This window comes from Oryzias latipes, chromosome 10 (assembly GCF_053564925.1).
Source record: "Oryzias latipes strain Hd-rR chromosome 10, Olatipes_Hd-rR_3.1".
NCBI classification, from domain to species: domain Eukaryota; kingdom Metazoa; phylum Chordata; class Actinopteri; order Beloniformes; family Adrianichthyidae; genus Oryzias; species Oryzias latipes.
In genome coordinates, this window is record NC_136246.1 from 9,933,393 (window position 1) to 9,952,145 (window position 18,753).

Consider the following 18,753-nt stretch of genomic DNA (forward strand, 5'->3'; position numbering starts at 1 on the left):
ATAAGTCAATAATAATAGATAATAAATCAGTAGTAAGTCAATAAAAATAACAATAAATAACAAGTCTTAAATAATAATAATAAATAAATAAATGATGAGTCAACAAAAAGTCCAAAAGTTAACAATAGATTTACCCTAAAAAAACAAACAAAAAAAAACAATAGATTAACCCTACTGATTCATGTGGGTGATCAGTTTGGTGTAACACAGATGGTATGGTGTCAGGTTTCAAGCGAACAGTTTGGCCAGTCTTATCAAAATCTGTTTCTACAAAATGTTCTGAACATAGCCAGACTGGATTACTAGTTGGTAACCAAGGTGATGCATGCACTGTGGCAGTGACTTGACCTCACCAAGATGGCGGTGCTCTCCTCTCTTGAGGCATCACGTGATGTCTCCTCTAGCGATATAACTCATAGGAGAAAACGGTGTCCTCGGGAGGAGCTGGTGAATATTTTAACAGAGTTAAGATTTGGGTGTTTAAAACCAGTACAAAAGCTTATTTTAGAATAATTTTCAGCTCCTTTTTTTGCTGAAATCTAATTATCAGGGTTACAGCATAGCCTCTGATTTTTTTAAATAATCGTACATTTTAAAAATTTTGCTTATATATTTTTTGTTTCTCAAAAAAAAAGTGCATTATAGGAACATTTCACCAATTTAAATATGAGATATTTTCTCAAGTTTCTTTGCAATATTTACGGATATAGGACAAAAATGCAATATATATATATATATATACGTGGGAGTAAAAGGAAAAAAATAGAAAAATATGCGAATTTTAAAGTCGTATTCATATGATTAAAAAAAAACATTTTTTTATTTAATATATTACGTGACGAACTCGGGATGTTTCCTGTGTCACGAAGATGACCTTGTTGGTACAGTCCAAACTAAATATCGCGTTATTAATTGATTTACCGTTAAAGCCGCACAAAACTTTTTAATTCACGCGAGAATACGTTTTCTATCCTGAATATGTCAGAGGTCACGTGGTATTGTGTTTGTACCGGACATTTATGGTGTCGTTCCCATCAATTTGGTCGCAAAATGAATACAGATTATGCTGAACAAATTTCATCGTAGAAAGGTATTTCAAGGAAAGACCCATCCAAGCGCATTTACTGGAAAATTGCGGTCATTTTGATGAGATGTCACGGGGCACTTGCTTGTTATTCATCGACGCTAACTATGTTGGCTAATATATAGCTAACTAGCTGTCCAGTGAAGTGGAGCTACAACTCTGTTTCTGTGAAGCTGCTGAGAAGTCGCCAGTTTTTTTTTGTTTTTGCCAGAAACAGTAGCTTGATTATTATGATAGTTTAGTTTATTATTAAGTAAAAGTTTCTTGAAATGAGAACGTCTGTGTGTTGTCGTGCTAACTTTTCTTTGACGCTGCGTGCCTGAGCTTGAGAGGATATTCGTCGGCGTTAATCTGGTGGCAGAGGGATAAATTGACAGCCGGACTGTTGTGACATTTTTTGTTTTGACAGTCTGTGCAGCGCGTTCCTGAGCTTCACCACCCGGTCCCGCTGCAGCGAGGATCATGTACAGCCTGGCCCACAGACCATGGCACGTCTTCTGCAGAATCTCCCTGCAGCACCGATCCTCCCTGTCCCACCGGTCACCGAGGTTCCCGCAGCTGTGTTACGGTGAGCCAGCTCCTGTGTTGATCCTGTCCGGTAGCCCTGCCGCGTTAACATTTGCCGTGGCTCCCCGTGTTGGTTTGGCAGGTTGGCAGAGTGCTACTACTAGCATACACAGCTGGAGGCTTACCCCTCCAGACTGCCGCGTGTCGTCGGCGGGACTGGGCAGGATCCAGCACTACTCTACCTCTGGTGACGGTAAAGATCCTCCAAAAGCACAATCAGCTGAAGCTCCTTCGGCAGACAAACCTCCATCTGGGGATTTGAAGGCTACACCAAGCTCATCATCAGGTACGTGACACGTTCCTGAGCTCTGTGACAGACATGGTCCTCAAAATACTTCTTAACTGTGCATAGAGAAAATTAAAATAAAATAGTATTTATGAGTATTTCTTTATTCAAATCATTGTGAATCAGGAGCGGACGAAAAAATGCAGTTTGAAAGATCTTGTAAGTGTGACATAGGTCCTACAACAGTAGGCCAAAGGTTTCCTGCTTTATTCCATTCTGGAAATTAAATTAAAAATCTGAAAGTAACAGACAACAGGCAAAAAAAGTGTGTTTGGTTCCTTTTTGATTTGTTAATCGGTCGTTTTCTGACTGCTTTAATACTTACGTTTTGAGCATTAAGTTTGTTATAAAACAGCAAACAACATATGTAATGAGTGGAATATGACTTGGAATGAATTAGTAATCCCTTAGTTACAGCAGAAAGTAACAAACTGCTGCAATAAAAAATAGTTTCTACTATCAGTGTCTTCAATTTTTAGCTTTTATTGGCAAATTTCAAACTGGCACACGAGGGGAGCATCAACAAGAGACTGTCATGACAAATTCTTTGTTTTCTTTTATGGTTATGCACACAAACTAGGTTCTAAGTAGCATCACTGACCATTTTTCACAACAGATGCAGCGGCTGAAGGCCTGACTAAAACCGAGTCCATTCAAGTGAAAGGTAGACTCTGAATTTCTGCTCCTCTTACATTAAATATCAGTTTGATTGTCTTTGGTAAACGTTTATGACAAATGTTTTTTTTCAGTTCGAGCTGTCTTGAAGAAACGGGAATATGGACCCAAATACACCCAGAACAACTTCATCACAGCTGTCAGAGCCATGAACGAGTTCTGCCTCAAACCCAGGTGAACTTCAATGCTTTAGGCTGAAACCACAGCTCACATTCCTCTGCTTGATTGTTAGCATGCTGTTGTCATTAGCTAACACGGGGCAGCCTGCTTCTCTAAACACCCCCCTCTTCATCTTCTCAGCGACTTGGTGCAGCTCCGGAAGATCCGGAGGCGCAGCCCCCATGACGACACGGAGGCTTTCACCGTGTTCCTGCGCTCAGATGTGGAGGCCAAGTCCGTGTCAAACATTCTGTTTTAAACCCCAAGACATCTCTGTCTCCTTCAAACTACGTTGTATTTTCTGAAACCTAGTTGATGGAGTTGTTTTGTTTCTGTAACTCTCAGAGCACTAGACGTTTGGGGAAGCCACGAAGCTCTGGCTCGAGAGAGGAACCTCAGGAAGGAGGTGGAGCGAGAGTACCAAGAAAGTAGGTTTCTGGATCTGCTGTCGTTTCACACGTAGAACCAGAACGCCAGTTCACTTGAATGTGGAGAATGAACTGAAGGTTTGGATCACCCAGAACCAGGGAGCTATTGCACAAAACGTAGAGGAAGATTAAGAAATTAAGTCAGGATTTTTGAGATCCTGGCTTTTCCAAAAAAGTTGATTCATCGTGATTATTCTAGGTATCGTGGAAATGTATTCTGTGTTGCCTATGTTATGATTAGAGGATATCTCCACTTAAGTAAACCCAAAAGCAGAGTAAATTGCGATAAATTAGGTTACAATGGAGATTTATTCCATAAAAATAGTTCAGAGCAGGCTATGGTTCAGGACTGATCGATCTTAGGAACTTATTTTTTACTTAATCTTTTCTGCAATGTTATTTTGTATTAAATTACCAAAAATTCAATGTTTAGTTTTGTTTTTTTGTACACATCTCAAAAGCCTTTCTATTGGGAAAAAAACACCCATTCAAATTAAACAACAGTTTTGCAGCTTAAATGCCTTTTGAAAAATCAAAAAATGTTTTTGGTTGGTACAAAAAAGAAAAAAGAAAAAAAAAAGGGCTGCATGGTGGCACAGTGGTTAGCACTCTTGCCTCACAGCAAGAAGGCCTCCAGTTCAAGTCCCGGCTGGGGGACATGAAAAACACAACATCAATGGGGGACCTTTCTGTGTGGAGTTTGCATGTTCTCCCCGTGCATGCGTGGGTTCTCTCCGGGATCTCCGGCTTCCTCCCACCATCCAAAAACATGCTTCATAGGTTGATTGGCAATTCTAAATTGTCCATAGGTGTGAGTGTGAGAGTGAATGGATGTGTGATTGAGGATATTCTGCCCTGCGACAGACTGGAGACCTGTCCAGGGCATCCCTTGCCTACGCCCAAGTGGCCGGGATAGGCTCTGGCAACCCCGTGACCCCGAAAGGGAATAAACGGAAAAGAAGATGAATGAATGGTACCAAAAAGTCATTTTTTAAACAGAACCTCTGTGTTTGTGGTGCTGTTGTTTCTCCCTTTAATTCTTCTTAAAGCTAGAGGCTGCTCAGTGCAAACCAAATGTTTTTGGAGCAAAGGAAAATTATTTTTCCTGACACGACAACCGAGACATAGATGATGACTGTTACAAAAATACTCACTTTTTAGATCCATGAAATAAAAGTGTTGGAGTTTATGAAGCCTAACAGAAATGTGTCTTTAGCCATCTAAGTTAAAAAAAATCAAAAACAGAAATGTCATTTCTTTTGTTAATCTTCAAACATCTGCCCATCTTTATGTCTTACCGTGTCACATATTGAACTGTACGTCTGTAGGAACATGACTAAAAATTCTTTTGTAACGTCTTACACCACATTGTTGGTTCTGTGTTGCTCCTAACATCGATCCTGGCTGTGCAGTAGCGGTGGACACCATGTTTTCAATTGAAAAGAAAACTGGGTCTGGATTTTATTTTTAAACTAGCCCATGTTCAGGCCTACAGGGGACTTGTTGTAAAGAGGATCCTCTCTACACAAATAACAAACCAAGATGTCGTGTAACTAATGAACTTCAGGGAAGGCTTTTATTTTGTTGACTTTTTGCACTTGTACTGTGTGAATCACAGCCTTGACAAACAAACTCTGCCACAGTGGACTAAAGAGAGGGGACAAAACAAAAGAAAAAGGTTATTTTACTTTGTAATTGTATGTTAATTTGTCATTGTGGACGTTTCTAATCCAGGATCCATCCAGTGATTTGAGGTGGAAGCAGCTTTTATTGTGAAGGCTTCAGTTTAGGTCCAGCTATCAAGCTGTTTTTGCTCTAATTAAGTGTTAAAAACTGAGACAAAACAGTAAAAGTTCTTCTTTCAGTTGTCATTTAAAAACTGTTGAGTTAGAAAAACCATAAAAAGCCGTTATCTACTTTAGTTTGTTCAGCCTCTAATCTTACTTTTTCATTTTTTTTGGTCTACAGATATTTTTCGAAACCAGCAGCTACTAAAGGAATACAAAGACTTTTGGGGAAACACTAAGGTGATTTTTTATTTTTTTTTTTTAAATATTATGAGTGTTTACTGTACGTGACATTTGACCCCATTACAGAGGTCGTGACCTCTGAGGGACAACAGCAGTGATGCAGCCCCTTGTTTTGCTGTATAATGATGCTAGCTCTATCCCTGACAGGATACTCGACTCTCTGCTGCCTCGTATTACTAGAGTTTTCATTCTGTCTTTGTGGGGGGAAAAAGAAACCATCTGCAGTTTTTATGTCCTGTGACCGTCCCCAACGACTGTAAATCCATCAGAATGTGAACAATCTGTGTGGAAACATACCTTTCTGCTCAACGTCCTCATGTCTCCATCTTTGGGTTTCAAAGCCACGATCAGGAAAGAGGACGACTTTTCTGCAAGGGCCAGGCAAGGTGGTGATGGTCGCCATCTGCATGTAAGTTTTCCCCATATCCTGATCCTCTGAACTGTTTTTGACTTTTTCTGAGCTTTTGTTTTTGCTGTCCTGTCACTCGGAGGAGAGGAACTCCAGTTCTGCTCACAGCATCGAAGCATCAGTCCGTAGTGTGGTTTGGTAATGCAACAATCACAAAACAGGAGGAAGCCTTTGATTTTGGGAGAACTTTCAGAGCTTGTCTGGGGATCCGTGTTGTTTCTTCTGGTAGAAATCATTTTAAAGGCTTCAAACAGACAGAATATGCTCTAGAAGATTGTGGTTCATGGTGAAATAAAAAAAAAAATAGTTTAAGTTTGTACTAGAGCCTCATGTTAGTGACGGCATGTACTCGTCTGTGCGATTTGCTGATCTCAGACCAGGCCAGATCAAAGAAACCAACTGACTTTAACCTTTAAAGCCGTCCATCAATAAATGTATTCACATGAAAAAAAAAGGCAGATTATTATTATTATTGTTATCAGGCCACTGACCGGTTTAATGCCTGTCCAAACAGGACAAAAGTTTGTCTTAAATAGTTTTTAGCCTCTGGTTTCTGAAAAGAAAAAAAGTTTTTTCAAATTAAAAAACGACTACAAGAAATTTATCTTAAAGAAAAATGAAAACATTGGTAGATTTTATTACAGACGAGGAAGTTTCAATGAAAGAAAGTTGTTAGTTTGTAGAAATTGTTTCTGATTTGTAAATAATTGACTAAAAGCAACATTACAGTTATTTTTTCATAGAACACCAGCAGCTTTATTTTTCTCTAAAGTTGAAAGCTCTTCTTCAGTTTCCCAGCTGACGTTTTCTCCCCAAAGAAACTTTCCAAATGTAGTTTTTGTGTTTGGTTTTTATTCGCTTTTAAGCATCGAGTTACTAACTTAGCGGTCCGACCAGCTGCTTAAAGTCACGTGACGCGTCAAGGGAGACTGATGTGGTGACCAGAATCTGGGAGTTTTCTAAAAAAAAAACCTCCTTCAGTATCAGAAAATAAACAAAACGGAAGTAATCAGAATTGGCGTGTGTATTTTTCTTTTCTGTCTGCGGCCCGGCACCAAGTGGTTGGGGAGCACTGCTCTACATCACACACACACAAGCCTTTTTTTTGTCCGCTTCTGATTCACAATTTAATTAAAGAACTACTCAGTAATGCAATTTTCAGCTCAACATTTTTTTGTGTATGTCAGAAAGATTCCATAAGAACATGTTAAAAACACTAAAAACACCATTTTCATTGGAATGGGTCCTAGAGGAAGGAGAGGAAGTGGGTCAATAAAAGCTTTTTTAACTTCTGGAGCTGTAAACTATTTTCTTGTTTTTTATATTGCAAGGATCCATAAAAATAAATAAAAAACATTCCTAAAAGCAGCTCGAGTTGTTTGGAGACTCAGGAGGAGTTCAAACTCACAGGAGCTTCTCTGTAGGTGTGTGTGGTTTCACTCGGCAGAAGACGTTTTCCCCCTGATGCTGTGAGTCAGAGTGGGACCAACTCTGCAAGAGACTCCCACAAGATCAGAGGGGGACTGCCGTTTTTTTAATGAAGAGCCAAATGCTTCAGGCCCAGTTCCTCATGAGGTTTATTAGATTAGAGGACATTTGTGGTCACATGACCCACAAACTCAGACAAAAAGTTCAGATGTTAGAATTTACGCTGGAAGCATCAAGAGAAAAACCAGAATCATTGTAAACTGAGATTTAGGACCGCGTTTACTCTTTCTGCAATAATCTTACCTACACTTTCATTTACTAATCTTGTTTTCAAGAAGGTCATCGGTTGAACCTTGTTGTGGAATAATAACTACTCTGTCTGTTGTTTGTGTTTGTTTTCAGCAACGGGCTGAACTTCTTCTTCAAGCTGCTGGCTTGGGTCTACACCGGCTCTGCAAGCATGTTTTCTGAGGCCATCCACTCTCTAGCCGACACCTGCAACCAGGCGCTGCTCGCCGTGGGAATAAGTCAGTCTGTGCGCAACCCGGACGCCGTGCACCCGTAAGCGTCTGTTGATAAAAGAAACCAAGTCGTTGTGTGTTAATAAACTCAGTGAAGACGGGGAAATCCCAGTCCCTTTTTCTGCTTCAGGAAATTGGCTTTCTTGCAAAAATGAGACCTAAATAAGGGTACAAACCAGATTAGCTGCAGGACTTATTCTAAATTCAAAAGTTAAGCCATTTTTTTCTCATGTAAAGCCAAAAACATATTTGATGTATGAAATAACATCCGTAAATGTTTTAGCAGCACAACAGGCTATAGTAACGATCTGGTTTAGTTGTGTGACTTACAGAATAGTTTGTGTTCTGCCTTCCCAGGTATGGCTTTTCCAACATGCGCTACATCGCCTCCCTCATCAGCGGGGTGGGCATTTTTATGATGGGGGCAGGCCTCTCCTGGTACCACGGCATCATGGGATTACTGCACCCAGAGCCCATGGAGTCCCTGTTGTGGGTGAGAGCGGCTCTTGATGGTTCTAGATGAGGTTTAAATGTAAAGGAATAAAGGGCCAACATTTGTTTTTTTTCCCCGTTGCAGGCTTATTGTATTTTGGCGGGCTCGCTGGTGTCTGAAGGAGGTGAGGGGGAGGGAGAGGAGCGCTTTGATGGAAGTCTGCTGGTCAAACTGACTCCTGTTTTTCCTCCTCAGCCACATTGCTAGTAGCTAGTAATGAGATCAAGAAGAGCGCCCGCCAGCAGGGGCTATCTTTCTATGAATACGGTATGTAGGCAGAAATCTATTCCAGTGCTCCCCAACCCCCAGGCCACCGACCGGTACCACTTTACGGGACAGTTGGTACCAGGCCACAAAGGAAAAGACAGATATTCTGACTCTGAAGGTAGTTTTATTTCGGAAAACTACTGGATTCTCTCCACTGCATCCAACTCGTTCTTGACGCATATCAAAAATCCACGCACTGCTGTCTTAAAGCGGCTGCACCGACTGCTAAATTGTTACCCCCAAGCTAGCAACTTTTTATTCATTTTTCATTTGCAGAAAAGATCCAGTGATTCAACAGAAGAAGAGCTTTCGACTCAAAATAAAATAAAAAAAGAAAGAAAGCTGAATTTAACAGCCAAAAACCAGAAATTTACTCCAAATATGGATTTATGGTGACAGTTGTTCCCACAGACCATAATAACAATGCAGAACATTCAGGAACCGTCAAATGTTACAAGGATACTGCTATTGTTTAGAAAATACCAGTTTTAAAAACCATTTCTGTTTGTTGAATTTAACCATCACATCATAAAAGTCAGATGAGGTGAAAGTTTGTGTCTGATTTTTATTTTTTTGTATTTTTTTAAGCTTCCACTTAGACAGTTATGGGTTAAAATTTAAATCACATTTTAATGGTTGCTACAGTACGGAGCCCCTAAAGGGCCATGAAAAAAAATAAATTGAAGTACAAAAACAAAAATTTAAAGTAAAAATAAATAAATAAATAAACTAACTGATTCGCACCCTGTCCCCCTGACAGCTGAGGTGTCTGTGTTGTCCATCTGTACATTTTATTTTTTATTTTTTTGTTATTAATAGGTGCGCACCCGTTTTGTTTCAATTATTTTTTTCTTCAATGACCCTTTAGGGGCTCCGTACTACAGAGTACTAATAGTTTAACACTGCTGCAGATATTTTACAATAATGAATATAAACTTTATCCTCATAAGTTTAGAGAAACTGGAAGGTAAAAAATCCCAACTTCCTCCTCGTCTAGGCCGGTCCGTTCATGACATTTAACCGGTCTGTGGCCTTAAAAAAGGTTTGGGGACCACGGCTGCTCTGCGTGTGTCGCATTATTCAGAATAAGTCCTCATTGTGGTTTGAAACAGTCTTTTTTGATTTATTTTGATTTATTTCAAGCATGGTAGTCAAAGCAATAAAGAAATTACACATATTGATCAAACTCATTACAGAAAGGTTGAAATGCACAGAATAAAAAGACAGAAAATAAGACAATACAAAAAAGTCACTTAAATCACATTTGCTTAATTAAATATAGAGATTATTAACTAAAGTTAAGTAAAGTTTGATTTAATGCTTGAAAAGGAGTGGGAAGAAGCGATCTTAAATAATCCCACCCCTACTGAGTTCATTCATTTGATAGTTTTACAGTTTTTTTCTTTTCTTCATTCAGTGATGCAGAGTCGAGACCCCAGTACAAACGTGGTGCTGCTGGAGGACGCCGCTGCTGTGTTGGGGGTCATCATGGCTGCAGGCTGCATGGGACTCACCTCCCTCACAGGTGAGCCACGACACCATCTGCCATCCTGACTGATGCCGGTGTTTGAGAAAGATAAATGACTTTAAATTAATCTTGTGATCCTCAGGCCTTTTCCAAAAAAATCTACTCAAATGATTTTGTAGAGATGAGCAGAATGCTGTGATAGATCACAGGTTACCACATTTTTAGTCAATCTAAACTAAACTAAAGTTTTAGTTTTCTAATAAATAACCTTCATGCTCCCTTCATCTTAAAAATCCAGATTTTTTTCCCCAAAAAATTTAAATACAAGTGGAAGTATTTGTCATCAAGTTACAATTACAGGTTTGTTTGTTTTTGGTGTTTTACCATGTTCTCGTGGAGGACATATATAAAGAAAAGAAGACTCAAACTGAGTGTTTTTTATTCAAATTGTTACAAATCAAGAGAAAAACAAAGAACTTCGTTTGAAAAAGCTTGAAAAAAATGCCGGGCCAAAAGTGTTCCCAGTGGTCTTTTAGTTATGGTTACAGCGTTTTTTTAACCCAAACCAAAAAACCTCTTTTCTAGGACATAGTTTCTGCAGGGCAGCAGGAGTTAAATTAGAAATTCACCTCTTAGTTGTTGGATGCACTGTTGGCACGAGCAACCCCTCCCCCACTTCCCGTCACCCTTGACTGAGCCATCCGTTTACACATTCTGCACAAGATTCACAAAAATTTGGATAAAGGAAAACTTATTTTAACCTTAATATTATTTACATATGTCCTCCATCATCAGAAAAATGCCACAAGAAGATGTTAAAAACCCAGTTTTCACCATAGTGGGTCTTTAAGACGGGACCCTCAGGGGGATGCGGGGCACCGTCTGCATTGACCTGTAACACTCTCACAAGTAGGATCAAAGATGGGTCCAAGCAGAGATCGGGGAATATTTTATTGGGCAGTTTGGCGAATCAATTGTGTTTCTTGTAAATCAAACGATCTGGTTGGTTTTAGTTCTTCTGTACTGGTTGTGACTGAATGACAACCAAAAAACTGGGTTCCAGAGTGGGAGCAGCTGAGAACCCCTGACCTACTGTGCATTGAGGGCTACTGTCGGCTCGTCACCAGAGTTTGCTCCACTTTCAGGAAACCCCTTATACGACAGTCTGGGCTCTCTGGGCGTGGGCACTCTGCTGGGCGCCGTCTCCGCCTTCCTCATCTACACCAACACGGAGGCCCTGCTGGCACCCTCCATCCAGGCGGAGCATGTGCAGAAGCTCACAGAGTTTCTGGAGAACGACCCTGCTGTCAGGTTAGAGCAGTGTTTTTTCAACTAGTGTGCCGTGGGAAATTACCCTCATTAACTGATCTAAAAACATTTTCCATCTCCAGGATATCAGCTCTTTGTTCATCCAAACAGGCCCTGATAAAACACTGAGTAGTTAGGAATATGAAAGATCGTAAAATACTTTTTTCTTTGTGTTTATTTGATTCTATTAAAGACATTTTGATAAGAATGACGGTACCGTGATTTAGCCACAGCTTCAGCTGTTTTCTAAAAAGTCCCGCCCCTTTAACCGTCTCCACCAATCATTCTTGGAGGCTTAATCACACGTGCGATTGCAGAGGGACTGTACATCAATACAGACTATAGAGTTTCTCCTTTTTGAATTTTTTGGATGTTGGTGTGCTGCGGGATTTTTGTCAAGGGTGAAATGCGCCTTGGCTCAAAAAAGGTTAAAAAACACAAAAAAGTGAGTCTGTACAGACAATGACAACAAGAAGGGGTTCATCTATTTAAAAAGGGGGCCAAAAAGGAGAAATTGATTTCATTTCACACTTCTACCTAGGTCACTAAATTAATAAAGATGCTTACAGTTGTTTTATAAACAAAAATTGGAAAACATGTAAATAAATACACATTGAAACAGAAACATAACTCCTGTAGTCGTGGATTTAAATAAAACATGCTGTGAGTATAAATACTTCAACGGGATTATGTATAGAAATCATGGAGAACCCGTTTTAATGAGATATTGTTCTGTTTCTTCATCAAAGGTTTGTTGATTAAAAGCTGTCAACCTTATTTCTATCTGACTTAGTTTTTCTTCAAAGATCTGTGTCTGCTTCATTTTCAAGATCTGTTTTAGAAACGTGACCTTTAAACTTTGGGGGAAAAGGTGTCCGAAGTGCAGACAAGCTGCTCTTCTTTTGCTCCTAAGCGTGCTTTATTTGGCTGCAGGGCCATCCATGATGTGAAGGCCACAGACATGGGGCTGAGTAAGGTGCGCTTCAAGGCGGAAGTGGACTTTGATGGCCGGGTGGTGACTCGCTCTTACCTGGAAAAACAAGACATTGACCAAATTCTTAACGTAGGTTTTTTTTTCTTTGTTTCCATGAATCTTCTCCTGTTTAACCTCCTTGCACATGAAGGAAGTAGCATTAGACGGGGAAAAAACTTCAGCTTTAATACAACTTGTATATTTCTTTGACTAAAACATCTTGTGGTGGTGTTGTTTTTGTTTTTCTACAACATAAAAGGTTTGAATCCAGAGCCCTGAAGGCAGCTTTTGAAAGCTCTCCAGAAGGTTTTAGGGATAGTTGAGCTATTTAAGTATGGAACCCCAGAAGGGACATTGAAGGAAAAACAACCTAAATGGAAAAAAAAGAATAACTGCTGTGCAACAGTTTTTATATCTACTTTGTTTGTTTTTTTAACGAAGATTTTTTTTCAATAAAATTTCTTACGATGTTTTTCTCGTTGATTTTTTTTTTTACGTAGATTTTGTTTTTGTTTTTACTTAGATTTTTTCTTTTCTTTAATGTCCCTTTAGGGGCTCCATATTTAAGAGTAAAGTTTTGCAGAAACTTCCCCACAGGAGAAGTATTGTAGTTTGTATGTTTCTCTCATGTCCCAATCCAATCGCGTGATCGGAAATCTGTCCCGATCACGCAGTTTCATATTCAATCAGAATTAGATGATGTCTCCCGATCAGGGTTCAGATGTTAATTATTATTTTGATCAACACTGTGGATTCCAAGTTAATCATTTCAAATAAATTCGCTAGTAGAAGTCTGCATATCATGAACAGATCACGACATTCGGCTCAAAAACTCTTTTGATAAACGTTTCAAACTGACAGCAAGTGTCTCTCTATTGGTTAGTCTCAATGAAGACAACAATCTTTAAAGACGTTTTTTTTTTTTTTAAATCAATAATGCCTCAAAAACAACCAAAACTAACAAAGAATTGCATTGATATGAGCTAGTTATGAAAACTCATCGTCATATTTATGCTACAACGATTTTAAAAGAAAATCATTCGTTTTTAAGAATTTTTAATGGAGATATGAATCACATTTGATCAAAAATGTTCAATAGTTCTGAAGATCCTAAAGCTCCACTCACCAAACGTTCTTACATGACTAATTATCACCTATATTTTTAACTTTTACTTGATCATTTAGTCTACTTCCCAGTAGTCCTTGTTTATTAAATGTGTTGATTTTTTTAAATGTGTGATAAAAGTATCGGATGGGGACCCGGTATCGGCAGATACTCCGAATCGGATCTGGATCGTCCTGATGCAGGTTTTTTATGTTTCTAAAAGACTTTCAACTATTTTTTCTGTCTCTGCAGGACATTCAGCAGGTCAAAACACCTGAGGAGCTGGAGAACTTCATGCTGAAACACGGGGAGAACATCATCGACACGCTGGGCGCCGAGGTGGATCGCTTGGAGAAAGAGCTGAAGGTACTGAAGCATCAGAACTCTCCTCTTTGGAACAGAATGTCCACAGATTAGTGTGTGACTGTGTTCTCTGCCCTCGCAGCAACGGAACCCAGAGGTCCGTCACGTGGACTTGGAGATACTATAACCCCTTTGAACCGGGGGAAACGTCTCGCCGCACTAAGAGGAACATTCAAAGTTGAAGGCATCGCTCCTGAGTCCTCCTCTCCACCCACAAACCCCATCCAGTCTTTGTGTGTAGTAATCCAGAGGTGGGCTGTATTTGAACTGATGTAGACGTCGTGAGCTCGCGCTGCCAGAGGTCTCCTTTCACCTCCCACTCGCAGGACGGCGGCGCCCTTCGCCCGAGCTCGCATTCCCTGTGATCCTGTGGTTGGGATGATTGGGATGAGGTCACATCTGAAAATCCTGACCCAGAACAGGACCAGCATCAGTTACAGGACTTGAATGTCGTGTTTCCTTGTTTAGTGCAGAGGGAACCCTATTTAAACCAAACCTATTTAATAACTAGAAGATATGAAAGATAGTCTTTTCCTTGAATATAAAACACTTCCTGATGTGATGGCAGGAACATTCATGTTCTCAGAGAAAGACTGAGTAGTTTTGGGTTGTTTTTGCTTTTACAGAAAAAAGAGTTGAGTTTTCATTATTTTTGTTTGAAGGGCTGAAGAGGAAACTGAAGCACTTATGAGGCACTGGTTTAGGTGAAAAAGGTCAACACCTTTTTGAAAGGAACCTCAGACTCTTTTCATTTATAATGTATTAGATATTACAATATTTTTCATTAGTTACGCTACGAAACAACAGTTTGCATCCCTTCCATCCTTTCAGGAAATCCTCTGGGTTTTTTCCTGTGAATTGTGGTCTTAAGATAAACAAAAACCATCATTTCAACTGTTGTACTGAGTCTGGATGTTAGTGTGCATTGTTCGTGTGGTGATTTCTCCCCATCTGTACTGAATATTCTGTATGAAACAAACAACGACTGAGTTTTTTTTATTTTTAATGTTTGCTGCCACAACACAACACTGGAAGATGCTTTGGGGAGGGGGAGTGGGGGTGCTCTGCTGGCACATGTACGCTTGAAGGTGTTAAAGGTGTGAAGGACATTTGAAGTAAATGGTTTCCTTATGATGTTTGGATTTTTTTTTTTTTTTGCTCTTTAGACACTACTTTAAGTTAGGGATATTGTGGAAAAACTCAGTGGATGTCATAAAAAGTTTGTTTCACTTCACAGATTTTCAGGATTGGGGGGGGGGGGCAAATGTATTGGGGTGATGGATGAACCTCATTTAGTTTTTTCTCACTCTCTTCAGTGTGTCTTACTTATCGGGAGCCAAAAAAATCCAAGATTTCAAAAATTCTGTGGATATAAAAAGCTGATTTTACCAGTAAGTCATTCCAAGTTCATCATTCAAACAGCCATGAACACGGATCATCTGGCCATAGTGGGCCTTCAGGTTGGTAGTATACAGTCACATGATGAAGGTGATGTAGTCTCAAAGTGTCATCAGCCCACTTGCATCAAGACAGAACGACTGGCAGAGTTTGTAACAGACCCAAGAATGGAGCCCCACTATTGACGGACTGCAACCACGTCCAGGACCTAAGGTCCTTCACTGAGAAGCCCCTTAACCAGACGCAGGGGGGTTTCTAGGGTCAAACCATTCACAACCGACTCCACCGCTTTGACCTAAATGACAGAATTTAGGTGACTCCACTGTGAATGTTTGCAGTCGGTACACGGCCATGTCAGCTGGACTATGTAGCAACGGTCTACCGTCCAGTCCACGAGGCACGGCTTCACGGGTCACCTTGCACAGAAACAATAGTCATCAGCGTTGCTGGAGAAGAGGAGGTGAGCCGTAGACTGAGGTCAACAGTGTTGGCTTTGGTGGAGGAGGTGCAACAGTCTCTGCAGGCAGTGCAAAACCGACGTAGATGGTCCAGTCACTGCACGTTCTTACCTCAGAGACATCATAGAACCGTCACCATCCCCCAATTCCACCAGACCACCCCCCCAACATTGTATTCACGGATGATAATGCTCCACCACATTGGTACAGAATAATTACGTTTGGAAGTGGGAGTGCCTCTTATGGTATAACCCCTGACCTGAACCCCATAGACCATGTCTAGGACCAGCAGAGACTGGATGATCGTACTCACCCACACACCCAACTAGTACTGCCTGTAGCACATGTGGGATAGGGGAACGCCTCAAAACAGCATCATGAGGCTGGCGATGAAAATGAGACGTCGCTGTCGAGCTGTCATTGTGGCAAATGGTGAAAATACTCGCTATTGACACGGTCAATGTTTGTTTATTTGGGGCTATCTTTAATGTTGTCTGAACTTTGGGGGTGACAAAATAACAAGAATATGAATTTCATAAAAATTCAGACCAAATATAGGAAAAGCACTCATACAAATAATATCCCTTACTTATTGTGAGTAGTGTGTTTGATTTAGATTTTTTAATTTGAAAAAAATGTCTTGGAAAAATTCTGATTTTTTTTAAAAGATTTTTTCATAATCTTTCCCCGTTTTTGATAATAATAGCAGGAAATGAGGCTCTAATGAAAGCTCAGAAGCTTCTCTGGAATGTACACCCAAGTCCAATAGATGGTGCAGTTTTGGGGATGAGAGAGGAGGGCACTGTTCTGTTCTGGAGGCTGACGTCAATAAAAACAGTCATTTCCAGCCAGTCTGCGTATTGACCGACCGTTCAAAACATTACGCACAGCTCCGCGGCCGGACCACGCGACACTGCCCGACTGAAATGGGGTTTTGTCCGCAGAGATGGTGAGCAGATGCAGCGCGGAGGGGCTCCGTTGCAGGTGTTTTTTTTTTTTTTTCCAGCTCACCCTTTGAGTATTGTGTTAACATCATGTTGGGTGTTACGCGCATATCAATGTCATCTGTCATGTCTCTCCATACCTTTCCACAAGTCCGCTGTCCATCCCGCTTCATTTTTTGCCTGTCACCACAAAGACATGGTCGTTGTAATTAAAAATGGCGATGATATTTCTGATTTTTCTCCAAAGACAAATTCGTCAAGGTACAGATCGTCCTGCGCGCCTCCAGTCTGTGCGCTGCGCGCGAAACGTTTGTCCATTCCAGTTTCTGTGGATATGTCCTACTAAATATAATGATAGATATGAATAGCTTGATATTTATAGTTTTTTTTAATCCATCAATATGAGTTTTGGTTTTTCTTTCTCCCTTTCATCCCTGTGAAGCGCGTCCAGTTTCCCACAGATGGGGGCGCGCTGAACCTGCAGAGTGGGGGTCTCTGGATTTGCATTAAGCCTCTCCATCATCACCCCAAACCTGTGCTTGAATCCCCTCAAAAAATAAAAAGCCCCCATCAGAGTGCAGCGAGCAACCACTTCTCCCTGCAGACACCCTTTGATGCGCGCGTGCCCTCCTCCACCCGCTCCTCATTTTGCTGCTTTTCCACAGTCACAGGTTTTGGGAGCGTCTGTCTGGGAACGAGCCGTCCCCTCATGGCGGAGGAGCAGCAGCAGGAGCAGCATCTCCACCATCTCCACCCTGCTCTGCGCTTTTAGCCTCTTTACAGTGCTGCCTTGTCTTCTCGCGTTCAAGCAGCATTGTACAGGGCTATGACGGCGCAGAGAGCATGACATCATCCACGGACACCACTCGTCTGCGTGGACGCTGTGCCCGAAAGGAGAGCTCTCCCCATCCGAGGATCCTGCATGAATTATTCATCTTAAGCGCGTCATTTTACTTTTCAAGAAAATTAAAGTTATTTGAATACATGGGCGGAGCTAGTGGGGGCATGGGGGGAAGCTGCCCCCCAACAAAAAGCTTTGTCCTCCTCCAAGGAAATTTTTGAGTCAATATTAGTATCACTATTGACAAGGGCTAAGAAATAATCAATACACGCTTCTTTAAGCTTTATTAATAGCCCCTTAGCTAAATGAACTGTTGTTTTTAATATGAATACCAATAATAAAATGTTTGTATTTTTATCGTTTTACCTTCTCCTGTGCTGTTCTCATTTGCCACCCTTCCAATGTCTTCTGCCCCCCATATAAAATGTTTGCGCTCCGCCAGTCTCTTTTTTAACTGTCGCTAAATGCTTAGTTTTCTTTACTCTGTGTTTACAAAAAGTCAGAAATGCAATCAAAACCTTCCAAATGTGTCCCTTTTTACTCTGAAGAAGAAGAAAATGGCTGAAAAACTCTGCACAGCAGGATCCCTCTGCTCGCTGTGACTCTGATCTGCTCCTCTCAGAAAGGGGATTGCCTGGTGCTCAGCTCTGAATCCAGTAATTGTGCACGACATGGACATTTAGGCTGCTTGAGGCACTGATCTTAAAAAATTGAGCACTCAGTAAGTGTGCAGCAGCATTCTCTCCAATCATTTCCTGATCAGCTTTTTTTAAACACTTTACTATATCTTAAGCTGCAAACGCAGGTTTGGGGTTCATCAAATGCTTCCCTGTCAAAATCCTTTTGCTTCTCTTTACAAAAAAAACAAGATTTTTTGGAAAACTCAAATTTCACTAAAAGTTTTGGTTCACGTTTAACAATTTTATTTTTCAATAAATGTTGTCAAGTCAGACTGCCATTCTTTGTTGTTATTTTGGAAACAAAAAAATTAGATTCATGTTCTAAGACTAAGATGTTATAAGGGTATATTAAGATGGGCAAACTTGAACTACACCATGCACATTTTGTTCTAAAATGAGTCTTTTCCTCTTATTATAATATTTTTTTGTCACTGTATTTAAAATAAACTACAATTAGGTACATAAAAACTCAAACCATTGCTTAGAACTAGCAAAGAAATCCTTTTTATTGAGCTGTAAATCTTTAAATTTGAAGTAATTGTGATAGTTGCTTTTAGCTTGGTTTTCCCAATTTGAGTGCTTGAGTTGCATTGTGGGTAATTATCTTTGATCTGTCCAGATTTTCTTATGGTTTTGAATGGCATTTGGAGCTTCATTGTGAGCATGGTTCCGGTGTCTTGCCTTCTGCTGCCTGAAAGCTGAGCCCTTGACTTTCGCTGTTTGCCGTGAGTGTCTGTTCTCTCTGACTGTACCTGAGACGCAATTAATTATGAGAGGCTTGTCAAGACAGCAACCTCTTCTCAAACAAGCTAAGGCTCACCAGAGGGAAAACTGGTTCCCCCAAACTCTGACAGATCCGAGGAAAAGA

At 40.5% G+C, this 18,753-nt stretch overlaps 1 protein-coding gene and 1 non-coding gene across 2 annotated transcripts; both read left to right on the forward strand.

Annotated features, from left to right (window-relative positions):
• The first annotated feature begins 954 nt into the window (after positions 1-954).
• On the forward strand, positions 955-14,698 carry slc30a9 (solute carrier family 30 member 9). The gene is made up of 18 exons (XM_004073028.5): positions 955-1,090; positions 1,494-1,652; positions 1,734-1,937; positions 2,554-2,601; positions 2,687-2,786; positions 2,913-3,005; positions 3,117-3,199; positions 5,168-5,226; positions 5,571-5,638; positions 7,469-7,627; positions 7,945-8,080; positions 8,165-8,204; positions 8,276-8,347; positions 9,765-9,872; positions 10,961-11,126; positions 12,057-12,186; positions 13,454-13,567; positions 13,647-14,698. The coding sequence occupies exons 2-18, from the start codon at positions 1,547-1,549 to the stop codon at positions 13,689-13,691; spliced, it is 1,731 nt and encodes a 576-aa protein (XP_004073076.1). The 5' UTR covers positions 955-1,090; positions 1,494-1,546; the 3' UTR covers positions 13,692-14,698.
• A 2,413-nt stretch (positions 14,699-17,111) lies between these two features.
• mir103-1 (microRNA mir-103-1) lies at positions 17,112-17,213 on the forward strand. The gene has a single exon (NR_107139.1). It is a non-coding gene; the product is annotated as a microRNA mir-103-1 (primary transcript).
• Positions 17,214-18,753: the final 1,540 nt, after the last annotated feature.